Source organism: Elephas maximus, chromosome 21 (assembly GCF_024166365.1).
Source record: "Elephas maximus indicus isolate mEleMax1 chromosome 21, mEleMax1 primary haplotype, whole genome shotgun sequence".
NCBI classification, from domain to species: domain Eukaryota; kingdom Metazoa; phylum Chordata; class Mammalia; order Proboscidea; family Elephantidae; genus Elephas; species Elephas maximus.
The window spans coordinates 39,785,737-39,797,823 of NC_064839.1; the positions used below are offsets into that span (position 1 = coordinate 39,785,737).

Sequence of the window (12,087 nt, forward strand, 5' to 3'; positions counted from 1 at the left end):
AAAGGCCTTCCTCCCAAGGGTGCTAGTTCAGGCAGTGGCCTGCCAGGCAGGGGTACTCGTGATGCCCAGGGCCCTGGATAGCCACTTGGACATGCTGCTGCTCACTGCAGACCTTGGGACTCACAGCCCAGGAAAGAGCAGGCAGGCTGGAGGTGGATGCTCCTTGTGTACTGCTCTGTGCAAGGCCTTAGGCTGTGGGAGGCGTCTCTCTACCACCAAGACCCCAGTTTCTCCAGCCACAGGATCCTGCTGGCCCACCGGAAAGAGCCAGCAGGAAACCAGAGACAGAGAGGAACTTAAGATTAGACAGTAAATCCTGGCCATTTAAGACAGGGGAGCATCTAGGAAATTGTCAGAGATGAAAGGAGAATATTGAGGAAGCTCAGGGTTGATGCTGGCCTGATGCCCTGGAGCTGCACTGGCCACTGCGCACGTGAGCCGGTCGGGTCCGAACTGAGATGCGCTGTAAGTGTAAAATACACACTGGGCTTTGAAGACTTGCTACACACAACAAACATAAACTATCTCATTAATAATTTTATATCGATTACATGTTGAAAATGGGAATGTATTTGGGCTAACTGTATTATTGAAATTAATTTCATCTGTTTCCTTTTACTTTTTAATGTGGCTACTAGAAAATTTAAAATTACATACGTGGCTTGCATGATATTTCTGCTGGACAGTGAACCCTAGAGAGAGAGAGTGACTGAGAACCCATGTGTGCCAACCTGGGTTCTAACGTCAATGCTTTAGTTTGCCCATCTGTCTTAAGCGACCAAAGAATATAGATGTTTTGATAACCTTAAACGGCACAAGGAACTTCCCACCATGTGACAGCACTGTTGTGCTCCATGTGGGGGAGGCTCTGCAGCAACTCTGTGCAGAGGCTCAGCTCTGCTGGGCTGTTGCTCACACGCCCAGGTTTTCTGGCCACCAGAGGAATAGAAGTGCCCGCTCTCACCCCTGAAACGGGCACCATGGGGCTCATCAAACCATATTAAATAGCAATTCCGTCTGGCAATTAAAAAGCTCAGAATCGTGCCCTTTAGGAATTCACATCAAATGAGCTTCAGAGGGGCTGCAGGCGGATTAGGAGTGCGCAGCCAAGTTCCTGATGCCAATGAATAATTGAGCAGCCTGGAAATACCATGAAAGACCATTTTTACAGGCAGGGAAGAACCGCCAGGCAGATCTATAGGGAAAGCAGTCCCTAGTCTGCACTGTCCCGTCAGCATGAGACAGATACAGTAAAATGTGTCGGGAGGAAGGGAGGCTTCCTGCCCACACTGTCCCCACCCCTGAAGACCCCAGCCTCTGCCTGCAAAGAAACTGCTAAGGTACAGTTTTCTGGCAGCACCAAACCTTCCCCAGGTTGTTCCACAGGACTTTTTTCTGACTGAACGCCAGCAGGGTTCAGTCCCAAAAACCCCAGGGCCTGTGCCCCCACTGGAGCAAAAGCACATTTTAAAAAGCAAAAGCAAAGTCTCGGCTTTGCTCTCAGTCAGAGGTTCTGCTGTCTCTTCCTCAACTCAGAAGGGTGTCATAATTTCAGATGGAACTATCGAGGTGCCTGTACTAGGCCAAAAACTGTGCCAAGTGCTCGAGTTCTCAGGTGAAAAGCCATGAGCCCTGCTCTCGCTCAGCAGATGTTCTTCAGTTGGTTGGTAAAGGGCCCTGTTGGAGGTTAAGAGGTATTATCAAGCCCTACCCCTGTAATTTGTGGACATGGGCTTTTTGCTTTATCAGTAAACCCGTTGCTATGGAGTTGACCTCAACTCTTGGTGACCTCATGTGTGTCAGAGAAGAACTGTGCTCCATAGGGTTTTCAATGGCTGATTTTTCAGAAGTAGATCACCAGGCCTTTCTTCCAAAGCACCTGTAGGTGGACTTGAGCCTCCAGCCTCTCAGCAGCTCAGCATGTTAACTGCACTACCCAAGGACTCCCTGATGAAAACAGGGTCTGGAATTAAATTCCCTGAGGACGCTTAAACAGCCTTTAGGCCTTGAGGCCTGGTTGGGACCAAATCAATGACATTGGAGAGGTTTTCTCCTGTCTAAGCCAGGCTAGTGCTGGGAAAAAAAAGGGGGGGGGGAGTTGTTGGGAGCCTAGCAGACGGGCCCTTCTCCCCTAAACTGCAGTGATAGCACTGACCCAGCAAGAAACCCTAAGCTCCTTGGAATAGGAGGAGGAACATGAGACCCTGGGCTGGGCTGGTATGAGGTGTGTCCCTGAGACGTTGCAGGGGAGTGTACAGTCTGCTCACCTGTCACTGGTCTCCGGGTAGTCGGGGAAGGTGTGTGGTTTAAGTACTTGGGGTCTGGGAAGGTTCAGTGGCTTGGTGGAAGAGGGGCACAGTGGGCTTTAACTCACTTCTTCCTGGTCTCGCCACAGTACTGAAACGGCCCCAGTGACCCTGCACCTCGACGGGATCGTGCAGGTCCTGAACTGCCACCTCAGTGACATGGCCATCGGGATGATGGCCAGGATCGCCGTCCTGAAGTGGCTCTACCACCTCTACATCAAGACTCCCCGGAAGGTGAGCCCCCACCCATCCACCCAGTGGGTTCCTCCCAGCCCTGGCACTCCTTCAGGTCACACTGGGCTTAGACGGTCTTCCCATGTTTGGGCGGGGTTTGGGTCATTGCTGTTCTAGAGAAAGCCTGGAGCACAGTAGGGACCGATACCGTGAGGACCACTCAGTGCCTGGGGGAGGGAAGTGGCCTGTGCAGATGAGGGGACACTGTCCATGCTGAGGCAGTCCTGGGTGAGGAGAGAGCTCATGAGCGCCCCACTCTTCTGCCTCCAGATGTTCCGGCACACAGACAGCCTCTTCCCCATCCTGCTGCAGACGTTATCGGATGAATCCGACGAGGTAGGGTGCCACCCCCTGCCTTGACTGGCTGCCCAGCCTCCCGCCTTTTCAATGACTGGTGGTATCTTGGAGCTCAGAGGGGCTTGTTTTGTTGTTGTTCTCTTAAAGCAGAAACCCTGGTGGCGTAGTGGTTAAGTGCTACAGCTGCTAACCAAAGGGTCGGCAGTTTGAATCTGCCAGGTGCTCCTTGGAAACTCTATGGGGCAGTTCTACCCTGTCCTATAGGGTCGCTATGAGGCTATGAGTCGGAATCGACTTGATGGCAGTGGGTTTGGAGTGGGTTTTCTCTTAAAGCAGCACCGAAACATTTACCCTGTTCTTCAGACCTGGCAAGGAGCATCTTTTAGAGGAAAAGCTGTGTTTAAAACTCTTGGCTTTGCGAATAAGGGCTGTTGCTCTGTAGCCCCTTCTGAAAAGGGCCCTGGGACAGGCCTCGGTGAGGAAGCAGGCTGCACCAGGACTGTCCATGGACTTTCTGTGTCCTCACTGGCAGGCAGTGAAGAATGGTGGCCTGAGGGCACAGGCGACCGTGTCAGGCTACTGAGTCTAGAGTGTGGCTGGGCACCTGCTAGAACTTGAGCAGGTAACTTCTCTGCACCGTAGATTGCCCTCTACCTGTCCAGTGGGGTGGCAGCAGTACATGGGGTTGTGAGAATGCGTGACCTGTGTAAAATACTAAATGCTGTGCTGGGCACATGGTGAGTACTCCGTGAGCGTCAGTTGTTTTATTCATTTGAGCTGGACTCCATTTTGACCGCTAGTATGAAATTAGACCCTTAAACTTTTGCACCAAATGCTGCTGGTGCAAAAGGGAGAGGCTGGCCCAGACCCCAGGCAGCAGGAGTAGCCCCTCTGAGAGGACCAGAATGGGGAGGCCGGCCCAGGAGGCAGAGAACCTGGGCCCTGGGTCCTTCTGTAGTCTGGCAGAGGGCTGCTAGCCACACGCCATGCTAGCCAGTGTTCCTTTCTGTGGAGTTAGGGTAGGGTGATTCTCTGTCGGGACTCCCCCGCCTCCCAGCCACCCTCTAAACCCGCTGCCGTCGAGTCAGTTCTGACTCATAGCGACCCTACAGGGCAGAGTAGAACTGCAAGGGGACAGAATTTGCAGGTGGGCGTTTCCTCCCTCTGTACTAGCTCCTCAGGCTTCATGTTGGATGCTGAGGATCTGAGCCTTGACCTGCCCCCTGCTCCCCTTCTGCTGGGTCGAGGCAGTAGGCACATGGATCTGCAGACCTGCCCACACTGCCCAGTACGAGCATGGGAGTGGACAGGGCTGGGGGTGGGGGGATAAGGAGCAGAGTGTTGCTTACCTGTACTCCGGTCTTCCCTGGGCTGGTACAGGCTTGTGTGAGGTCCCAGGGCAGCTATCCTGCCACGTGAGTTTGCTTTCCTGAACCTGGGCTGGACATAGTAGATTCAGAAACGGACAGACAGGAATCAGCCTCTAGATGCTCTAGGTAGAGATACTGAATTTCCAGAAAAAAATCCAAGACCTGTAGTCTTGAATGTGCCCTTGACCCTGCCTGCCTGCCCATCCTCTCCTTACCTCCCCCCACACACCCTCCCTCCCTTTCCCTTCCTGCACCCGCTTTACCAGGCCCAGGTGGACTTGGCCCAGTTTTGCCTGTGACTCATTGCTCAGTCACGGCCCTCATTTCAATATGAAAAGGAAGAGAAGAACTCAGCTGATTGGTTCCTTCCCAAGGACTTCACTGGAAGCCGCTGAGTTTTTAGTCCTTTGAATTAAGTTGTTTAATCCCATCTAGCTTCCTTTGCTGGAAATTGGTTTTGGTGTGCGTGTGCATTTAAAGGGAGCAGGAGATGCAGGCCATTGAGCAGTTCTCTTCAGGTAGCCGCTGGGAACTCAATTTGCTGAAATGGCAAATGCTGTCAGGGCGTTGGACGCATCTCATGGGCCTCCCCTGGTGGGGGAATTGAAGTCACTTTGGGGACATGTTGAAGGGTGGTGTGACAGAGAGAAAAGCCCCTGCCTTCCCACCTCCAGGGAAGGGGCTTAGGGACTTTGGCCATTGAGGATGAGTCCTGATTCTGCAAAATCCTGTTCTTCCCCAGAATCACATTCCTAAGTGTCACCTGCCCCATCTCTTTGGTGACCTTTAGGGCCTACTGCGACTCAGCAATGGGTTATAGCCGTGAACCAGGAAAAGTCTCTTCTCCTAGAGCTCCTTTCTAGGATGTCCCTTCCATACCTGGTATGTTCAGAGTGCCAGTCTCTGGGCAGTTAGGGCTGATCTCGAACTAGGCTCCTTGGAGCTCAAATCTGTTTGTATATTCGGTCAAACAAGAGCACACACAGCCTGGCAGGGAGAAGCCCCTTTCTTGTTTGAGGGCTTCGTGGAAGCTTCCTTCACTAACCTAGCATCTAGCATAGGGGCCTCAGGCACAGGTTATCCTATTGTCTTGGATGATTCTTGATAATAGTTTATATGTGTGAAGTCCCTGGTCTGTGGGTGGCATAGTTTATGCTTTGCTGCTCACTGAAAGGTTGGCAGTCCGCATCCACCCAGCAGTGCTGCAGAAGAAAGGCCTGGTGGTCTACTTCCATAAGATCCCTATTGCTGTCGAGTTGATTCCTACTCACGGCAACCTTATGGGACAGGTTAGAACGGCCCCATGAGATTTCCAAGGCTGTAGTCTTTACCGATAGAGCAGCTGGTAGGTTCGAACCACTGATCTTTCGGTTAGTGGAGCTTTAACCATTGCACCACCAGGACTCCCTTCCGTGAGATTACAGCCATTGAAAACCCTATGGAGCAATTCTGCTCTAACGTGCAGGGGTCACCATGAGTTGGCATCTACTTGATGGCAATGGGTTTGGGTTGTTTTTTTTTTTTTTTTTTAAGGAAGCCCTTACAGTTAGCTAGGAACTGTGCTGGGCCCTTCACTGGAAGTGTCTGCAGACCTTCACACCAACTCTGGGGAAGTACTCTTTTGTTATTCGCATTTTATAGCTCAGAGAACTAAGGCCTAGAGAGGTTGAGTAACATGCGCACAGCTAAGAAGTGGTGGAGCCCAAACTCAAAGCCAGATGTGTTTGACTCCAAGGCCCGTCCTCTTAACTGCTTAACCTCCACGCTGTATGTCAACAAGTATAGTCCGAGGCGCCATGTCAGAACCAGCTGGGGAGGTGGGGAGCTTGTGTTTAGTTACAGCATCATCCTCGTTTCCTCATGAGCTTTCTAAACAAAAAGGCTTTCTAGCATTTTATTCCACAGTTCTTGAGAAGGATTCTCAATTAGGCATATGTTTTGAAAAAAATTTCCCTTCCACCTCCATACTCTTTGTCCTTTTTTCTTATTGATTTGTAGAAGCTCTTTGTATATTTGGGACATTAAATTTTGTCATGTATGTTACCAGTGTTTTTCTCTTCCAGTAAGATGGTGATAAATCTCATACTCCTCACCCTTGGTGAAAGCCAGTGCCCTCAGGGAACAGATTGTGCCCAGGTGTTAATGATGCAAGAGCTTGGAGACCAAGCTCTCCTCCACCTCTGAGTTCAGCAGTCCCATTGGCATGTGACTTACTCGGGTGACTTGCCTGCCACTGTTCCTCTGCCATCCACACCCCCTAGCATTCTCTGTTGTCTCTGCTTTTCCTTTATTCAGGATAAGTGGCTGTTTCCTCGGTGTCACTTGCTCCTTGCAGGCCTCATCTGAAAATCCCTTTTGTCTAAAGGAGTTTGCAGGTGTCAAATTAATATTCTTGACACAGAGTAGAAATCCTCCCATTAGCCAGAGATCCAATGACTTATTTTCACATGAAAATGTGACCCTGATTTGAGTGGCATGGCACGCAGGGAGTATACTCAAGGCTGTCCTGCAAGACCTGAGTTGGGAGGTGGGACTGCTTTCCCACCACCCAGACAGTGCGCCTTGTTGGCTGCCTCGTGAGCCGGGCAGCTGCCATGTGACCTCGCTGAGCTTTTTCCTTGAGGGTGGCCACGCTCCCAGCTGTGAGCACTGAGGGCACTGGGGTGTCTCCATGTTCCTAACAGTGCTGCTACCCTGGGAGAAACTTCAGAATGATCCCCTACTCCCAAGTACAGTTGCCTCCCAACCCACATTTAAAATTCTCAGGGTAATCTTGGTCCTGGAAGAGACCTAGATAGACAGCTGGCTGCCAGAGCTGGGTTTGAATCCCAGCTCTGATCCTTCACAGCGGGGACTTGGGCACAGAATTCAGCTTCAGTGAACCTGCGAAATGGGACTAATGGTGTCTACGCCTGCCTCATAGCTTCTTGTTGTAGAGACAGAGCATAAACTACCAGCACAGACCCTGGCCTTTAGTGACAACCCCTTAAAATGGCTGCTGTGTCTTTGGTTGCAAATTAATTTAGGGAAAATTGACCTTTTGACTGCGTTGAACTCTCCCGTCCAGAGCAGGGCTCGTCCCCGCTTATGGAAGTCAGGTTGCTATCCCTCAGGAATGCTTTAGGGTCTTTATTTGTAGACCTTAATTTATTGTTAAGTTTACTTTCGTTATTTTGTGGTTTTGAATGGCATCCCTTTCCCAGTACTACTTGCTCCCCAGGTAGCAGTGCGGTTTGGTGGTTCAGAATACAGGCTTTGGTGTCAGGTAATCCAGGAGTTGAGTCCTGACTGTGCCACTTAAGCACGTCCCCATGTCTGTTCTTAAACCCTTCTTGCCTCAGTTGCAGCAGCAGAAGCTGGAACAGAGCTGGCCTCTGTCCTATTTTCCTGCCTGTCTTTAGAGGCCTAAGGCCCACACAGACCCCCTGCAGGTGGCCAGGGTAGGCAGGGGCGTTGGAGTGAGTCCTGTTCAGCCTCCTAGTCATAGAAAGTGGAGAACAAAGATGGCAGTAAGACCAGAGCCCCCTCTGTACTTTTCTCCCTTTCTCATCTAGCCTCCCGGCACCCTGGAGTCACAGCTGCTAACTCTGACTTGGGCCCCTGGCCCAGAGCAGGGAGCAAGGCTGCACTCAGCACCAGCCTCACCCCTTGTCCACCAGGCAGCTCTTCATCCTTGCCTCCCTGGCTGTGCAGGTGGAAGGGCTCCCAGTTGGCTGCCTGTGTCCAGGGCAAGGAGGAGATGTGGCATCATCTTTGAAGACCTGTATGGGGGCCACTCTCTGCCACATCATCTCAACTCAGAGTAAAATCTTAAGATTCGTTGAGTTCCAAAAGGGCCCAGTTGTGTTTACAAATTGTTTACTCTGCGGTCAGTCCTTCAGAGCCATTCTCCCCAGAGTCTTCTCAACATCCTGGAAGCTGAGGCATCCTTAACACTACAGAGCAGAGACTCTCAACCCAGGAGGAGCCTCACCGCCCCCCCACCCCCAACACACACACACTTCCTTCTCTCTTCTCCCCTAGCTTTAGAGTAACTATGAAAAGGAAGTCCCCCTGTCGACTCCTTCCTCGAGGAACCCTTGCACTGTGGTCTGGTGGGTCAGCCAGCTGGGCCGGGGGCTCATCTCCCTGCTCTAAAGGGATTTTGTGAGTGACAGCAGAGACTTCCTCAAGGGGTCCCACTCAGAGGGAGGGAGGCCCCACACCCGAGAGCTGCGCCGTGAGGAATGATGGGGAGGCTCTGAGTCCCTCCTCCAACTTATGTGGCTGCCAGGTGACTCTCTCCCGTCCCTGGGTGGGTCATCTCTCAGAATGAAGTAGAGGTGCTACATGTGTGTAGAGCATAGATTGGACCCCCCTCATCTGGGAGGAGACTGGAAGCAGGACAGAAGCCAGCACTTAGGGAGCATCTGCTCTGCCAGAGGGCTCTGCGTCTGCAATCATGATGAATCTGCACGCAGTCCACCGTCCCCGATCTGGTGTGTGAGGGAACTCAGGCGTGAGGGAGGAGAGTAACTTGCCGAAGGTCACACCGCCAGGAGCCAGAAATGGAAGTCGGGGCTACGTGATTCCAGAGCATCTGAATCCCCACTGAGTATCCTAGCTTGATGCAACGTGGGTGTCTTGGTCATCTAGTGCTGCTGTAACAGAAATGCCACAAGTGGATGGCTTTAACAAAGAGAAATGTATTCTCTCACAGTCCAGAAGGCTACAAGTCTGAATTCAGGGTGCCAGCTCTAAGGGAAGGTCTCTTCCTGGCAGCTCTGCACCTTCCCGGGCCCCATGCGCTGCCTCTAGGCTGTTCACTGGCCTGCCCGGCTCCCCTCCAGCGCCTTGTTTCCAGAAGTCTCTTCACCCTCCTCCTGTCTGGTCCTCGCCTACAAGAAAAGCTGGGGCTAGGCTGGGACCACCGGTGGAAAATGGGAAGCTGCCCGAGTGGGGAGTGGGAGCCATCACCCAACCTCTGCGGGACCCCGAGCAGGCTGCAGAACATCCCCGCACCTTGGGCTCTACTGTGAGTGCTGGGCTGGACCGGATCGTCCCAGGTCCCATCCAGCTCTGAATCTGTGTGGTCTGGACTTCTCTCCCTGGAATACTAATGCTGTCTGCTCAAAAGTGGACAGTCTTTTCTAAGAATGGGGCTTGTTTTTCTCCTCATATCCTTGCTTCTGTTTTTATTTCGCTCCAATTTTCATTCCATCCACTCTCTAAAACAAACAAAACACCACTGCCACAACCCGCCTCACTTCTGCAGATTTTTCTACAATCAGATGCAGTGATAAGGTGAAACCTCAGCCCCAAGAACTGAGGGGCCAGATATCTGTGCCAGAATGTGATTCCTCTTGCCAGGAGCCCCCCACATGAGAAGATAAGCCGGCCCAGCCCAGGCAGCCCGACCCTGGACTCAGGAACACAGGGACCCTCTTCCTGTTGCGTTCCTCCTCCTCTGGGGCCCCTGCCAGGGACACTCGCCCTTTCTCAGCTCTCCCTGCAGCTTCTTCTGGGGGCTTCTGAGAGAAAGTGGCGGGGAGCAGGAAGAAGAGGAAGAACAGCCACCGGCCAGCAAGCAAAAGGAGCTGGACTGCAGTCACAGCCCCCAGGCCTTCTTCCTGGGAACAGCCAGATGCCCCAGGCCCAACCTCCTTGGCCTCTGTACTCCCACAGCCCAGCATAGGGCCTTCAGCCCCCATGAGAGTCCTGGGGGACTATGGTCTTGTTGCCAGGGAGAAGGAGGGGCACGGGCAGGGTAGCAGTCCCAGGACGGCCTGGTGAGAGGGCCTCTGCTCGCCTGCTCCTTCCATATTTCTGCACTTTTGTGTTGCAGTGGCCCCATCAGCGCCCCCTCAGAGCAAAGGGCAGATCTGTGAGAGCCACTGTGGCTGGCGGTGTTCCACTCTGGAAGACAGGTTGTATATTGGGAGGTTTTAGTGTCTGTCTGTCTAGATTCTTTGCCCTGGGCAGATGAGCACATGAGGACCCAAAGCTGGGTACAGTCACTGGTTGATTAAGCAGGTAGGGTGAGGCCCTGCTGCCTGGCCCCCAAGGCCCCCCATGAAGGCAGAGGTTGGCCCTGAGAGGGGTGGGAGAAAGTGAGGCTCACTTTCTCAAAGTAGGGCCCCTCTGGGGCAGGAGGAATTGCACTAAGGGGACTTACCAAGAGCCGAGCTACAGGGTAGAGCTGCCTACAGGGCCTCCCATAACCTGACTGACCTGAGTACCCAGGAAGTGATCTCACATAGAGGGGCCCAAGGTCACACCTGCTCAGAAGCTCCACGGTGGAGCCATTCCAATGAGGGCTACCATCAGAATCCTCTGGAAACCAAAAAAACCAAACCCCTTGCCGTTGAGTCAATTCCAACTCATACTGACCCTATAGGACAGAGTAGAACTGCCCCATAGAGTTTCCAAGGAGCACCTGGTGGATTCGAACTGTTGACCTTTCCTCTGGAGCTTTTTAAAATACAGCTGTTGAGCCTCACCCCAGACTTCCTGAATTTACTACACTCAGGTGGGGCCTGTGGCCTGGAGGCTAGTATTATCATGCTTCCCAGGCAATTTTGATGCACACCTCAGGTTGGGAACCATAATATGGACCAGTGTACAAAACCACTTGCAGTGCCCCAGCTCTGAACCAGAAAGTGTCCTTGGGGCCAGGCAAGGGCCCCTGTTCTCAGCCCGCACCCTGCCTAGTGCTCTTTCCAAGCCATGTGGTATTTTTCCTCCTTCCTGAGATGGCCAGAGTGAAATGCGCTACAAGTCTCTGGCAGCTCCCCACTGGCAGTGCACAAGGCCTCAGGCCTGGAAGGAGTGCTGATGAGCCCAGCAGGCCGAGGCCTGGGGCCATCCCTACTCTTAACAGGAGCCCGCACTTCAGGCTTCTTGCTCTGGGCCAGGCCCATGCTGGGCATCACGTTTGCATGATCTTTAATCTTTGTAATGACCTCTTCAGAGGAGGCCCTGTTGTTTTTCCCATTTTACATGAGAGCAAACAGAGGCTCATAGAAGTTAAGGAACTTAGTCAAGGTCTCAGTTTAGATGCTCCAGGAAGCCTTATTTGTTGGCCCTCCAAGCCTGCCCTCAGCACTCAAGACTGGGCTAGTTTCCTCTGTGTCATTATGCCCCCTGTATATTCATTACACCCTTCATAGCCATTGTCCCACTCTGAAGGCCTTCCAGTATGAGTTCCAGAGGACAGAGGCTGGGTCTGGTACACAGTAGGTGCTCAGAAGCACCCTACAAACATGAGGTCAGGGGATGATGAGTTGATCCCATCCCAGCCTGGCCCCTTGCTGAGGAGCTGATAGGAGGCTCCACTGGAGGGAGGGTGTGAAGAGGCCAGCCTGTGCCGCTCTCAGCTCTCCAGGTTGCCATGCAGAGTGGATGAACCAGTAAGCACAGTATGCGCTGGTTTACAGTAAGCAACGTATATGTTGGGCTTCATTGTGTTTACTTACTAATCTGTAGCAAACAATTTCACATTTGTGCAAGTAAGCACAACGAAGCCCATGCATACCTTGCTTATTGGGTAATCTGTCTCTGTTGCCGTGGACTGGTGCCCCGGAGACAGCCAGCCCTCAGCTATAGCTGTGTGTATGCAGCCCTCGTGCTGCCGGGCCCTGCCCGGTTTATGGGGAGAATTTATTGCCCTGAGATTGAACCCTCCTGGTTAGGGGCCTGGGATGATGCAAAAGAGCAGTGGCTTGAGTCAGCAGGAAAGAGGCCCTGGGGGCAGGAGCAGGTACCTGTTCTCCCAGTTGTCTCACCCCAGCCAGGTCATCCTTTATGTTCTTTACCTGCAGAGGATTACTGCTAGGGGAACTGTGTATCGCTGTTAATTAGTGCAATTTAAAAATAAACATCAGGTGCTGGCCTTTTGTGTC

The 12,087-nt window shown here is 52.5% G+C and overlaps 1 protein-coding gene across 4 annotated transcripts in view; it reads left to right on the forward strand.

The window, feature by feature from the left end:
• Positions 1-12,087, forward strand: part of VAC14 (VAC14 component of PIKFYVE complex) — a 103,289-nt gene that overhangs the window by 37,610 nt on the left and 53,592 nt on the right. For all 4 annotated transcript variants that reach the window (XR_007514570.1, XM_049863727.1, XM_049863728.1 and 1 more), the window contains exons 11-12: positions 2,396-2,540; positions 2,811-2,876. Coding sequence is in view for 3 of the 4 variants with exons in the window: in XM_049863727.1 (XP_049719684.1) it covers positions 2,396-2,540; positions 2,811-2,876 (211 nt within the window). In the remaining variant the exon portion in view is untranslated. The remainder of the gene's footprint in view (positions 1-2,395; positions 2,541-2,810; positions 2,877-12,087) is intronic.